Raw genomic sequence first — 14,818 nt, 5'->3', positions numbered from 1 at the left:
CAAAAAGCTAATACTTACTTGCCAAAATGCTCACCTTTAGGATAAACAAACAAACCACAGTACAACATAGGAAAAAAGAAAAATATCCTGTTGCCACTGACAGGAATCACTGAAAGCACACAGTAAATGAGACCTTGTATCAATGGAGAATCAGATGAAAGGAAAAGGGAGAGAAGTAATGACAGTAAGATTACTAAAACCACAAAAAGGAGCATTTTGGAGCAGGGAGAATTCAGGTGATAATGCTCACTATAAACCTAAGGTTCAATTCAACTGCATTCAGTGAGAATTCAGGCGATGAGATTTAGTTTAAAACACAAGTTTACCTTGACTATCCAAGAAAACTTCTCTATTAAACAGCACAGTATTTCAGTTCTCCTACCTGCTGCCCCTTGGGTGAAGGCCTGGTATCACACATCCAGAATCTGTTCTGAATTACCTGAATGTAACGGCAGGTTGTCAGTCACCAGGACAGATCGCTCGCTCTCTGATGAGCTGTTTTCAGTGAGCACCCACACATACTCCATATCCTGAGAGTTCTGGTCACTGTGGAGATTAGTAAGGGTTGTTTCTGGGGATAAGGCAACCAGGACCATGCCTGAGCAAATATCATGATGCAACAGCATTCTTAGCATGCTTTTCCTCAGAACCCAAACTTCCTGAACAGTAAGGGAACCAAATCCACATCCAGGCATCACACTTTTCACGGTACCGTTCAGATGTAACTCAGAGCCAACTCTGGTATTTAAATACTCAAAAATACATCCTAGGAGTATGTGTCACTGGCATTCTCTCACAGCACTTTGCGTTAGTAGGACTGGAATTCACTCTGCATCGCGTTTTCAAAATGACAGTGTCATTTCACATAATCCCAGACATTTTTATTTTGCATTTGACAGGTTATTTATGAGACTACGCTAAGAATAAAGGTTTTTCTCTTTTTCACTCAGGAGGTTATTAGATCATGTTGATCTTTTTAATCAGCGTCTTTCAGGTCCTTTAACAAGACCATGATAACAATGGAAGTATTTCTTTCATCCATTTATATTCATGGAATTCATTGGGTCTTTGCTCAGCCCTTCCAGTTTTCTCTCACAAAATGGCTTTGATGTTCAAATGCAAAATATTCTGACAGACTTCTGGGTGCTGGTAGTGTTTATGCAGTTCTCAGAACAACAATAGCTATTCTAGTTGTATTCATTGAACCAGAGGATTCACTTCCTCCTACTTATTTGCCCTTGGTTTATAGGCAGTTCATGGAAAGCAAATCCACATCTGTCTTTCACTATCTTGTATTTACCAACCACATAGAAGAATTTAATAAATTCCTCTAAATCTTCTAAGTGATACATTACTCATGACAGCTTCTCCTTCTGCCATGTTTTCCGTCTTTGACACAAGTTTGAAGCTTTTGGACCTCTTTGGTGCTGCTTCCCTCACTTGGTAAGTGGCTGTCAGCGTTCGTATTTTTGCCATCATCTCTCATTCTTGGGGCATGTGAGGCTCTACGAAGTCTGAACTCACATGTAGAGATGGGACCTTTTGCACAATATTTGGGAAGTCCAGCAGCAGCCCAGACTCCTGGCTCTGATCACCCCGCTTCCCTTGGAAGTTCAGGCCAGGCAATAAAATGCTCCACGCCCTCGCACGCTTGCCCAGCCATGTGGCACAAGGCCAACAGGAGGTACCCACACCGTTTTTCAGTGAAGATGCTCCTTTCTGCCACATCCCCGACTTCAAACCAATGCGCTGGCAGGGCCCCTTCCCCCTGACAGACCCTGTGTGCAACCTTGCGCACCTACGGCTGCCCGCTCCCACCTCACACCAACCCCCACCGCGCTCCAGGGGCTGCGGTAAGGACCCCCGCACTGCGCCTGTCCCTGCTGTCCCGCAGAGGCCCTGCCCCGCCGCCTCGCCTCCCCTGAGGGGCGCTGCCCCGCCGCGCCACCGCGTCGCGCCTCAGCGCAGCGCCTCAGCTCCGCGCCTCAGCGCAGCGCGCGCGGCGGCGGCGGGGAGCGACGGCCGCGCGCGCGCACTGCAGCCCCTCCCGCCAGCTCGCCCGCCTCTCAGGCAACGCGCAGCGCCAGAGGGAGCAACTGTCCCCTGCCGGCCTGGGCTTGTCTAGGCGCTGGGGGAGGTTCGTGCTCCATGGTAGGGTGTCGCGCATGCGCGGCCCGGCGGGGTTAGACCTGTGGCGGCCTGCACCCAGGTGAGGGGCGGCGCGGCCTGGCCCGGCCCGGCCCGGCCCGGCGCGGGGGGAGGCGGCTTTGAGGCAGCGATAACAGCTCGGGGGACTTGGGACTCCCGGCCATCGCTGGGGCCCGCTCCGCCTCGCTGTGCGGCGGGGCGGCAGCCGGGGCCCGCAAGCCGGGCGGCTCGGCCCGCCTGCGCGGGGGCCCCTCCTATACGGGGCCCGCTCCCCGGCGGCGGGGAGCCCCGGCGCGGCCCGCCCGGGCTCGGCCTGGGGCCTAGTGCCGGGGATGCGGCCAGGCGGGACCAGCGGTGGCCGCTGCGGCGGGAGGGCCCCAGGGCCGGCGTCCGGTGCTTCCTGCGGGGCGGGGGCAGCCGCTGGGCCGCGGCGGGGCCGGGGGCTCCCACGCCGGCGCCTCGGGAGAGTGGCGCTTTTGGGTTGTTTGTTTTCAGTTGTGGTTTGGTTGTTGTTTTGTTTTTTTTCCATGAGGGAAGTTGTGCCAGTCCTTCCCAAAGCTTCCCTTGATGCAAGGCTAGCAGATGGTGTGTTCTTGTTTTGCTTATTTCTAGCCCTCCTTCTGTTTCTAGTTCTGCTTTTTTGGAGGTGTAGCATCAGTCTGTCTCACTTCCTTTAAAAATACCCTTGTTTGGGAAAGGACTACGGAACAAAAGTGTGGGTTGGGGCTTAAACCCCATCTCCCACCTCATCCTGCATTCCAGGGATAGCATCTAGGTTGCTTTTATGTGGCTATGTTTGCTCTGTACCTGTTAGCAGGGCAGCAGGTGTGGTGGAAGATGGAGAGTGAAAAATGATGCATAGCTACTGAGGAATTTCTCTTCTTTCTCTCTTGTATTTAGGTAAACACTCTCCCTACCATCTCAGCAGTGTTACCTAATGTACAGAATTCCTTACTGGAGGTGCCAAGGCTTGACGGAATCTTGGAGCAGAATTCTAACAACCAGTTCTCAGGACTTTAAGAAGGAACTTGCCTTTTGAGGTAGACTTTTCCAGAATGTCTGCTGCAATGTCATTCGAAGTAGCTTGCACTGGATACTGCCATTAATGTACTGCTGGCTTGAGTGTGATGCACACTCCTGAGTTCTTGTATTTGTAATTTAAATACAGAGCTCTAACATGAAACACACGAGGGTTGCTTTATAAGGAAATAATTTCTACAAATAATATTAGAAATAATTTCTGTACTTCATTCTGTAATTTTTCTCTTAGCCAAACTCTCAGCTACTGTTTTTAAGAGGAGCAGATACTTTGTTCTGTTTTACTAGAGTCTGCCTACCCTCAGGAAGCAACTGAAGGTTGTGACCAGTGTGTAGTATGGGAGGCCATAGTGTAATTATACATTTTTTTCTGATTTTTCATAGCTTTTAGCGTCAGCCTCCCAGTGTTCTCATTCTGGGTGTGGGAAGAAGAGGGTATTTCTAAGGCCAGGTCTCCCCTAGGAGTGCATTGGACGTATAGTATGTGTTGTGTTTTTAGCAGTATGGAGTTCTTTAGCCCCAGCATATCCTCTGATCACTTTCTTTTCTCTGATGACTGACTTAACTTTTGAGAGTGAAACAGACTGTATTAACAAACCTACAGCTTTGCAGGTTCAGCTGTATTTGTTGTATGGGCTTCACCCAGCACAGCTGACTTGTTTTGGGATTCAGGCCCTGGGGTAGCTAGGTTTTTGTAACATAAATATGGCCTAAGTAACTTAATTCGGGGGGGGGGGCAGTTATTAAGAACAAAAGCTTTTAGCTTTTTGGTTTGGGGTTGGTTTTTTTTTTGGGTGGAGAAACTTGTCTAATACATTAGTTTTCTATCTGTGTTTCATTCTTGGAATAACCTGAGATATTTCTGTGCTGAAACTCTTCAGTTAGCTCATTGGCAGTGTAAAAAGCAATAGGCAACCATCCCACTTGACTTGGAGGGATGTTGATTTAATTACAGATAACAACCATACACTTCATATCTGCTATTTTATCTTGGTTACCCATGTTGCTGAGCTTCATAGAATTGGACATTACATTTTTAGCAGATCAGGAAATCATGTTCATATTTCCCAAGTATTGTGTGTACAGTAAGGAATTATTACCTTGTATGACCGACTTTGTAACATAGTTAGAAATTACTTATGCGTTGTGTTCTCCAGATGAATCTATTGTGTACTTGTTAATTTTAAGTATTAAATGATTCTGTTTCAGGTAATTCAGTAAGATTGGCTGACCTGTGCTCTGACTTACTCAGCCACTGAAGAAAGGAGCTGAATGAGGCAGGTGCATTCTGCCCCTTCAGCTGCATCCATGTCTTCAGTGCTTTGAAGATACCTTTGATTTGCTGATGGCATTCACAGCAGTAGTGAAACCAATGACATTTTAAAATAAGTAAAATATCTGTACTATATTTCTGCTTCCGTTAATTTCTTCTTCCTATGCATTTGAATTTTTTGCATCTTTTAACCTATCTTAAAGGACTCAACAGCCATGCCTAATATGACATTGTTCTGTTGTAGTTGGTACAGGGGACTGAAAGATTGGATTGTGGAAACTTTCCTGAAACTGAAAAAAAAGCACCTAACTTTAGTCCAGAAGATTCTACAAAGTGAAGTCTCAGTTGATGCAAAGAATTTTTGCATATCTTTTCTGCTCTGTAGTGTGTTACTAAACATGCATAGTTTGGAGAGTTTTGCAGGGACTAAAACTGTTATTTTATTGGCAAGCCTTTGCTAATCAAAATGTGTGATAAACAGCAAATGTGAAGCTGGGAGTTTAACAGAATTCTACAGGTTTCTTAACAGGTACAGCAAACTTTTGCCTGTACAGATTTCCATAAGGACAAACATGGCCTTCTCTGTTGTCTTATATTGATGGAACTTTCTTTAGATTCAGAGAAAGTCCTTTTGTGTTCTTAACTGTTTTTGTAGTTTCTCAATGGAAAAGGTGTTAAAAACTGCCTGCAGCACTATGGAAGCATGGAGACAAAATAGTCATCTGTTGAGACCCTCAAGGAATTATTGGGCAAAGTGACAGAAATGAAGAGCTTGAACCATCACTTCACCATGGCGGCAGCTGAATCTGACAAGGACTCCGGTTATTCAGGTTTAGCATTACCTTTTATATGTGTGTGTGTGTGTTATCTTGCTCAGGCTTTGCTTTTGTTGGTGATGATTGGCAAATCTGACTCTAGTCCCTTATAGTTGTGTCTCATTACCTGTTGGGGCTTTCTGTGCAAGACAGGTTGCATCTGCAATCATCCTACCATCAAAACATTTTTGGAGTGGAGCTTTATGTAGTTATAAAGTTCATCCTTGAATTTAAATGGCATGGGAATTTAAAATGTGCCTAATAAAGAAATGAATGGAAAGATCTCAGACTTCATAGTCTAAAGTGGGGATGCAAAATTACTTTTTGTTCTTTGTAGGGACAAATGAACTATTGGATTACACTGTCTGATGTCTCTTACAATTTGACCAGATTGTCAGTAGAGCCTGATAAACCAGAGAGTAATTATTATAATGTCAGTAAAATGTAGACAGTATGCCATTTTAATACTCAAAAAACCTGCAAAGATAGCCTTTAAAAGAAAAAAGAAATGCTTTTATGAGAGATACCAAGACACAAAATGCCTGCAGCACAGACTGAAGCTGTGGCAATGCTGGAGCCCGTAATTCTTCCCTGCACCATATTTCAGAGCAATCTTCGTGCTAGTGCATAGTCCACGGGAGACTAAATACAAAAGTACAAAAATTAATAGATTTTTTGGGAGACAACATCTGCATGAGAACTGGCCTGAAATAGAAAGTCTTTTATTAAAGGCTATTTGACAGCTGTCACAGCAGATCTAATTTTATTGGTATTCCAGAAGTAAACTTTATTGTTCTTTGTGACTTGGTTGAAAGGAAGCAGAATAGTAGATCTGAAAGGCAATAGCAAGGATACTGCATATGAAACAGCTAACAGCTGAATTCTACATGTGGCAGATGGAAGCTCAGAGTGCCTGAGTGCTATGGAGCAGACTGACTCAGAGGACGTGCTGAATGCGTTGGGTTGGAACGCAGAGGATGGGCCATGGCGATGCCCAATGACCACAAGCAGCTCCTTTCCTGCGCTTTCTCCTATGGTCGTAATGAAAAATGTGTTAGTTAAGCAGGTAGGGAAGAAATGATATGTTGGAAAATATTGCATGTTCTTAAATTGTGTTTTAAAATATTTTTCCTTTCAAAAAGGTTTTACAGAGTTGTTGAAGTTCAGAAAATAGCTGGTAACTTGAAAAGTTTTGTGACTGCCTGTTCTTTTGAGGGGCAGCTAGAATCACTGAGACTGAAAATACGTGAAATGGAGAAGCTCTGCTACATTTACTAAACCTCCTTGTCTCAAAGCGTTCCCCAAAAAATAGATCTTTAGGAATGTTATGTAAATAGCACCAAAGATCCGATGAAAAATTATTTTTTTTCCTTTTGAAAGCTGTTGTTTTCTTTTTCTCTCAATAAGGATGGTAAAGTAGAATGATAGGTTTTGCTTTCTAGTTCTTTGGTCCTAAAAGTGCTTTATGTGCAATGGGAAACACTAATCCAAAGTGTTATAAATCAAAAAATGAAATCAATGTCTGAAGTTAGCTCTGGTATTTTTACTTTGACAGTTGTTTGTCTTGGTTGCATGTGATGGCTGATATTGCAACAATTACATTCCCTGTTTATGTCCTCCAATGTTTGGTTGTGTGTTCTTCCAGCACATCTGTGAGACTCCTAATTTTTATGTTGCAACAAGATACCAGAGCTCCAAGTTCAAAGTGATGCCATAGTATTAGACCTCTTGCTCTGTACTCATGTTTTCTGAGCAGAGCAAAAAGCCCTTTAGTGGTTTTTATTAGAAAACTTCTGAGAATACATTGAGAAGGGGAGAAAAGAATACAGATCCTGATTCTTTTTCTGCTGGATTTATTATGACAATAAGCAAAACCTGTTAGCATTGATACACAGTATTTGAATTTAACACAGATACTGGCTTCTGTTAGTATTTGGCAGGTTATGCGTTTGTGGGGGAGATGGTTCTGATCTGAGTATTGTGCTTTATCTTGACAAGAAGCAATTTTATACTTGTATTCCTAAATGTGTGGACACAATACTGTTTAAACAAATGCTGAATTTTTCATTTAGTAGGGAGTAGGAAAGCTTCACCAAAGGTTGATAGTCTTTGGCCCAGAGCTGAAAAATTAAACACAGATTGCAGTGGTAGTCTAGTATTAAGTTCCAGGTTGTGTTGCAAACAGTTAGGAGAACTGGCTAATATACATTTAAAAAAAAAACAACAAACAAACAAAAACCAAACTGGTAGTGTAGCAGAAAGGTAATTTGGGGAGGAAGAATTGGAGATAGATAAAATTACCAGACTCTTTCTTGAGCAGTGTGTCATAACATCTAAGTCTGATTATGTATGGTTAAGGACAATATTGTCAAGTTGAAAAATGTTTACTGCAATAAACAAAAGCAACAAGTCTAGATCAGAATAATAACGAAGAGTCTCTGCCTCTTTCCATTATGCCTAGTTACCTCAGATAGTCATGCTGATCATATTTTTAAAATGGTCTTTTCAACACAGCGATTGGCTGGGCTCATTGGCCCCAAAAAAAAAAAAGCAGCATCCAGTTACGGCTGTTTATTTGTTCCAGTTTCAATTTCAATCAGCATCATCCTTCTGTCTTAGAACCACTGTGATCCTGTGCATTGATGGTTACCTGCTGTCCCAATTTCAGAGTGTAAACAGCTAACAATGTTACTAAAAAAAAAAAATAAGCAGGGATTAATTCTCTGAAACACGGTGCTGCTTGTGGCAAGGTTTCTGTAAGTCCTGTAAAAGTCCTTAATAAGTAGGAAGGCTTTTTAGACAAGTGACACTGATACATGCACGATGTTAGTTTTCATTAAAAAAAAATAATCCCAAAACAACACTGCAGAATTAGTGAAATAAACATGTCCTTCTCCACTAAAAATGAGATTTTGGGTAGGAGAACAAGAGTAGAATACAAGGTGAGAGGAAGAGAGAAGAAAGTAGGTAACAGATAAAAAAAACCAAGAACAAGATAAGCAGTTACCACCGCTTTTCTAGCTTCAGTGATTTTTGGGGTGCTGTGTTAGATACTGTACAATTGTGCAGTAAATGACAACTTCTTCCCCCAAAACCTGGCTCATTAAGGCTGTGTATGCTCTGTCCTGTGTGTGTATAGCCATGGTATTAATATACTTCCTTACTCCTAATATCTCCGGATAATTTTCTTATGAATATGCTTGTCCTTTCTTCTGTGACAAGGTAGTAATATTTTACAGGTAGTTATTCTGTACCCCTATTCCATAAGCATCTTGGCCACTGAACCAAAGAAATTCTGTGTCAGTGTAGGTAATTGAATCTCATCTCCAAGTCTCAGTGTCTGAATTGGTGGGTGATACCTGCTTGTGCTCTAGCCCTTTACTGTGGGAACGAACTTTGGCAAAGCACATTAGCATTTGCCAGTTTAAATCTTGTGAAACTAGAGGAAAGAAGATGGATTTCAGATGACTCAGTATTGTACCAAAAATAATAAAATGCATTTGTGCTAGCTAAAAACTGGGCCTTCAGCAGGCCTGCCAGTAGCATTCCAAGTTGGAAGGAAATGGAAGAACAGCTGACAGTATATTATATTAGTATAATTGTGGTGATGACTTAAATAGATTAAGAAGTGGCATTTTTTGCTTCAGAAAGAAATAGTATCTCGTACTAGACCATTTGATATGTTCGGAGAAAAGCAGGCATGCTTTTTGGCCAGGAGATACCATGAAGTTCCATAGTAATGTATTGGAGGAGGAAGAGGTAATGTCTTGTAAAAATTGATGTATTTCCTTATATTGCAGAATATGGCTTGTGGGAAGGAGTAAAAACTTGGGGCATTTTTCTTGAAATACAGTGCTTTTATTGGCGCACACTATTTCAGCAGAGGTGTGGAGTTAAAGTGCTCTGGGCTTACAACAAGCTTTTTTTCTTGCACTGGTTAATATTCAGCATTTTGTTTTTCTACTTCAGAGTTCTAAATTTATTGAAACTGTGTATTGTACTTAAGAGTTACTGAACAGCTGTTGTCTATTTTAAATAACCATTTCAAAAGCTTGCTGTAAGAATAGAATTGACAAGATTAGAGTTGCTGCCTTTCAACATAGAGGGGGTCTGATTTGTTCCTAAAATGTCTGTGCAGTCTTTGACTCTTTAAAATTTCACAACCACGATGCTTAATTATGTTTCACCTTCTCTATACACTTGTTCAACCCCAAGTCTGGGTCAAACTTTTACATGAGCGTTGTACAATGTAAGCATGCACTGTAATCCTCATTTAGAAAAGCATGTATCAATTCAGATTGAATTGTTTTTAAATTTATCTGCTGCTCCATTGTAAAAGGATTACGGGTTATAGCTTTGATTCTGGTGCTGTGCTCTGTTATCAGAGAAAGAGAAGGATGAGTTTGATGGAAAACTGTTCAGAATGTATTAATTGGACAGTGTATATCAAATATGGAGAAATGGCACAGTCCATCTGTTTCATAAGGTTTTTTTATCCTTTTCTACAATGTTGTGGTAAAACTTCTGTTTTTTCCCTATTTGTGCTTCTCAGGGGAGTTCATCACAGCTTCAATCTTGGACTGTACAGCCATCCTTTGAAGTGATTCCAGCTCAGCCACAGCTAGTGTTTCTTCGTCCATCAATCCCACCTCCCATTAACCCTCACCCTGTTGGGAAAAAGAGAAATGACTCCACTAATTACCTGCCCATCCTGAATTCTTATCCCAAAATAGCACCACAGCCTTGCAAAAGAGATCACTCTTTTGATTTAGAAGAACATCAAGGAGCCAATTGCCATAAACGACTCTGCACAGAAGCACCCAAGATGGAGACTTCTCCTGTATCAAGGAGCACAGGCTTGCCTACTAGTCCTTTTGCCCACCTACCAGTTAGCTTTAAGACCCCTCAGGATTCTAACCAGCAAAATTCTTCAACGCTGGTGACAAGTGGAAAACTGTCAGCTCTTCCTGGTTTTCATCATGTTTCCAGTGACACTCAGAAAGTGCCAGGTTTGACTCCCCTTTTGCCTTTTGGAACTCTGCAGGCGCCAAAGTGCACCCCTCATGAGAGCGAGAGTGCAGCACAGACTACGGTGCAGTCTGCAGTGTGGAGCCCCCCACTGGTACCAGAAGAGATTTGCACAACCCCTGAGTTGCTCTTGCAACAACAAAGCAAGTGCAGACGCTTTCAGAATACGCTTGTTGTGCTACGCAGGTCAGGGTTGCTGGAGATCACTTTAAAAACCAAGGAGCTCATTCATCAGAACCAGGTGACTCAGGCTGAGCTGGACCGGCTGAAGCACCAAACACAGCTTTTCATAGAGGCAATAAAGAACAATGCTCCACAGTCATGGGCAGAGCTAGAAGCATCTCTAACAGGATCTGATAAAGCTGATAACAACCTTGAAGATCCCACGTATCCCAACATTTAGTAAAAAGGTACATAGTTGTTGGTCAAGTTATTTCTGTACCTCCTATTTCCTGTCTTGAGTATTTTCTGAGTCCAGGACTTGCGAAGTGGCATGCCATTAACAGCTTGTCTTCAGAGCCAGTTGTGGGACTGGAATAGCGTGTTGGGGTCTTGAATGGGTACTTATTACTTCAGTGTGACCCTGAACTCCATGCTAACTCTGGGTACTCCCTTGAACTCGAGAAGCTTGGATGTGGTGTGCTGGCATGTTCCCATTCTTGCATTGGAAAGACAGTTGTTTGCAGTGTTCTGCAAGCAAGCATCCATCTTCCTGTTCACATCTTCAGGTAGTCGGTTCTGAGAAGGGAACAGCAGAACAAGCCCCAGTATTGGGCCATCATCAGTTGCAAGTAGATGAAGGGAGCTGGTGTGAGGAGAGGAAACTTACGTTGGTGGGGTGGTATCCTTAGGCTGTTGTCCTTTGTTGTAGCAGAAAGTCTTGCTGTGTGGTTTTAACACATTTGAATTACTGGAGATCTGCTTGTGCTGAAGCAGCAGCCTATATTCGCTGCAGTCTTTGGTCAAAGTGATGAGTGTCTTATGACCGAAGCGAAATGATGTGTTTTGATGAGTATGCATTTGATTTTGATCTGTAGAGTTGAATGAGCAAAAATCGTAAGGCTTGCACTGGAAGTGTTTGTTCCAAAGCCATATTTATTAATGGCTAATAAGTGTACAGGGCAAGTGGCTTCGGATTTTCTCAGTAGCTAACAAATTGAATGTTGTTATTAAAGACTTTTTAAAATCTTTTAATTTTAAAGACTCATAAAGTGACTTTTTCAAAAACAATACAAGGAAGATACTCACCAGGCTTAATTTGACAAGACTAGTTGCGTATTATTTGGTATGTGTGTCTTTAGTTTACAAGCCTAAACTCCTGTTTTTTCTGTGAAATCAGATTGCTAAGTATATAAAAAAAAAAAAGGGGGGTGAAAGGAAAAGGAGCATAATGGCCTGTGGAGAAACAGGTCCTTCTCCCGAGACCCTTCCCTCTCCTTTTTATTTGAAGAAATCAGATGAATCTACCTGGAGAAGGGAACAGGAGGGAAAGAGAGAGAGATATGTCAGCTTGGATAATTTCCCTGAAGGATTTTATTTGCCTGAGTTTGAACTTAAAAAACCCAACCACCAAAAGCCAAACCACAAAACACTGTTCTTCCACATAATTTTACATCATTCCTAGCCTGCTTGCCTTGAGATACAGGTAATACCACTGTGTGCATAAGATACTAAGCCTTACTAGTAGAGATCTACAGTAGTCATGTTACAAAAGCTGTTCTACAGACATTACCTAGACATTCAGTTATGTCATTTCCTCCAGTCTGAAGGGATTTTTTCCGAGGCAGTCTGTGGAGAGAACCAAGAATGGCTTTGTCTAAGAAAGTTAAGGAATCTGGGTTGTTTATGGTATGTTCCTTTCTGTGTGACAGTGTTTTCAAAAAAATTGTGCAGTCTAGGTGGCTGGGTATTTTGATGCTTTGATCACTTCTATCATCTGTTTCAGATTCTTAAATAAACAAAAGTAGAGTAGATGTCTAGCTAATTTGTGACTAGACCTTTTCATTTTCTGATGCGTCTGGGAGTCAATATTGCAGAAAACTGTAGAGAATGCATTTGTAGTCTTCCTCAAATACGTGCATTAGAGAAATTGAAAGGGCCTTCTCTCTTCTAAGGGATTTCCCCCTTTTTACACTGATGAAAAATGCCGTACATGCCTCACGAAGAGGAGTTGTGAATCATATTTGTAGTAGCCATAGGCCTAGAGAGAGATTTCATGGCAGGATTTGTCCTAGTGGAGCTGTAGCAGACTAGCAGCCATGCCTTTCATGGTTATCCTGCCCACCTCCAGAGACCAGTGCAGCCCGTGGAATTGATTAAAAGGAAAGCATTCATAGCCTGTGTTCTGTCTTTTAAATATACCTGCTATAATTGCGTACTAGGATGTCTCATCATTCACAGCACAGCAATATTGAAACTTAAGCCAGCAAATGCAGAAGACAAGAACACAGCATAGTACAGTGTAACAATGTAGGACATGTCCGATCTAGCTCTACTGGAATCAGTTGTTATATCTCTACCAAATGACATTTGACAGGACAGATGTGATATACCTTAGGCCGGCCGTTTGTGAAAGTATTCCAGAAGATAAGCTTGTTTCTTCTGAGCTTCTTACAGGAAGGAAAGGAGGCAGTAGGAGGCAGTTCCATTGATTGACGCCTGTAATAGGTGTCACCTAGAGGTGAGCTGTGAGAAAATGCATGGGATATCTTTTCTACTTTTCCTAAAATTATTATTTTACCCATCAAATAGGGGAATTTGAGGTTCAGAATGTATATATTTTTAGGAAGTGATTGCCCTAGAAAACAAGGTGATGGATGGACTCAGGCTACCTGGAGATGAAAGGAAGTCAGCAGGGGTTCAACTTCTTTCTTTTTTCTGTTTGAGACAAGAAAAAGTAAGCCTACCAGTATTCTCTTCTCCATCCTATTTCCACTGGTCTGATAGAGTAAAAGGAAGGAAAAATTGGCTTTGCAGGGTAATACCCTCTGACTTAGGGAGACTTTGGCTGGTAGAAATCTTTTATAGCCCTCACAGTACTACATGTATTTTTTTCCCCAACAGCACTGAGGGTGACCTGAAGTGGGTGTGCTTATAGCTGATGGGCCTTTCAGCTGGTGTAATTTGTATAAACATATATTCAATAAATCTGTGAATAAAGTCCAGCAGCTGGTTAGAAATCTCGTACTGGGCATCAGTCCAGACTATAATAGTATTTGCTGAACTAGAAAAATCCACTCTGGAACTATTATATGTAAATCTGGGGCCCCTTAGGAACCATATCCCTAGATAACTGCAAATCTTGATGCAACATCTATAAAAAGAGGATGTTGAAGACCCCAGTGATAGATATGTCATCAACTGCCGTTCTGTTCAGTTTCTCTTAGCAGCCTTTATTCCTGGAAGCCCTGGTAAACCTTTAAACAATAAGGGCTTTCCTTTTTTTGGTTGCAATCTAATAAAATAGGTTAGCTTGGAACTGTGTCGAGAAAGTTACTTGACTACATCAGGACCAGAATAGATCCTGATTCTGGGCAGGATCTGGAAGTGGTCCAGTAGATATGAGCAGAAACATTAGCTTCTCTGATTGGAAACCTGTAAGCAACTTACAGGGTTTTTTTGACCTTTGAAGCAGCAAGACTTTGTATTAACAAGTTAGCTGAAGACAGCTGTCCCAGTCTAAAAAGTCAAATCGGATGGCCTGTTAGGGTTTCAGTTGCTGCTGACAACTAGCAGGCGGGGTCGCTTGATGGGTCAGACTGCTGTTTTTCTATTAAGTTTTAATAATTGTTGGTATTTTTGATTACTTTTACTACGTATTTTTCAAATGCTACTGCTTTAGTTGGAATGTAAACATTTTCTGTACTTTCTAAGTCTGTTGCCAGCTCTGAATACAGTAGCCCAAGAACTCTGTTATAGAACATGACATTTTTGCTAAAACTTTACAGAAACAGACTGTGAAATATGAATGAAATAAAGTATATACTTGAAAAGGTTGTGGGTTATTTTGATGCTGTTAAACTGCAAAGCCCTTGATTCCAAAGCACACTTTACTTACAGCTCCACAGCAACATGTTGCCCATGTGGGAAAGTGGAGATCCAAAAGTGATACTATGATGTATCTCTGAAGAGAGTCATGTGAGCTTTAACAGTATGTATGAATAAAAGGGTCTCTGGGAGGAGCATGAGTAAAAGAGTACAGAACTCTTGAAAATTATTGTCATGGGTGACCATTGCCATAGATCTGTCATGAACAACCTGGAAGGATTTTTTTAATCTCTGAACTGTTATCTCTATGTGATAACTGTACATTATGCTCACCGTCTGTGCAGGGTGAACTCCTATACTGCATCTTAATCCTGTCAGCTGGGTATGCAGGAGTTCTAAGTTACGAACGTAGGATCTTGGCTACCGAAAGAATTACTTGAGTGAATAACTTTTCTGTCTTGAAGAACATTCTTCAACAAAATCTCTATACCAACTTTTCACTAAAGCACATTTTTCAAAATGGGGCTAT

At 41.9% G+C, this 14,818-nt stretch overlaps 1 protein-coding gene across 6 annotated transcripts; it reads left to right on the top strand.

The window, feature by feature from the left end:
- Positions 1–2,099: 2,099 nt before the first annotated feature.
- Positions 2,100–14,297, top strand: CIPC (CLOCK interacting pacemaker). 6 transcript variants are annotated; one of them, XM_056347913.1, is made up of 5 exons: positions 2,100–2,209; positions 3,049–3,188; positions 5,115–5,289; positions 6,171–6,340; positions 9,827–14,297. In XM_056347913.1, the coding sequence occupies exons 3-5, from the start codon at positions 5,223–5,225 to the stop codon at positions 10,703–10,705; spliced, it is 1,116 nt and encodes a 371-aa protein (XP_056203888.1). In that variant the 5' UTR covers positions 2,100–2,209; positions 3,049–3,188; positions 5,115–5,222; the 3' UTR covers positions 10,706–14,297. The 6 variants fall into 6 exon arrangements, with proteins under 6 accessions (XP_056203888.1, XP_056203890.1, XP_056203887.1 ...); XM_056347915.1 differs by having other exon boundaries at positions 4,704–5,289; XM_056347912.1 differs by having other exon boundaries at positions 4,396–5,289.
- Positions 14,298–14,818: the final 521 nt, after the last annotated feature.

The sequence above is a fragment of the Falco biarmicus genome, chromosome 7, assembly GCF_023638135.1.
Source record: "Falco biarmicus isolate bFalBia1 chromosome 7, bFalBia1.pri, whole genome shotgun sequence".
Lineage (NCBI taxonomy): Eukaryota > Metazoa > Chordata > Aves > Falconiformes > Falconidae > Falco > Falco biarmicus.
This window is presented reverse-complemented; position numbering and strand designations above follow the sequence as displayed.

Excerpts from the sequence above, each read along its gene's own strand:
- CIPC (XM_056347913.1), top strand. The coding sequence starts at position 5,223 with ATGAAGAGCTTGAACCATCACTTCACCATGGCGGCAGCTGAATCTGAC. Across the intron at positions 5,290-6,170 it reads CAAGGACTCCGGTTATTCAG|ATGGAAGCTCAGAGTGCCTG; the intron begins GTTTAGCATTAC and ends TACATGTGGCAG. Across the intron at positions 6,341-9,826 it reads AAAATGTGTTAGTTAAGCAG|GGGAGTTCATCACAGCTTCA; the intron begins GTAGGGAAGAAA and ends TGTGCTTCTCAG.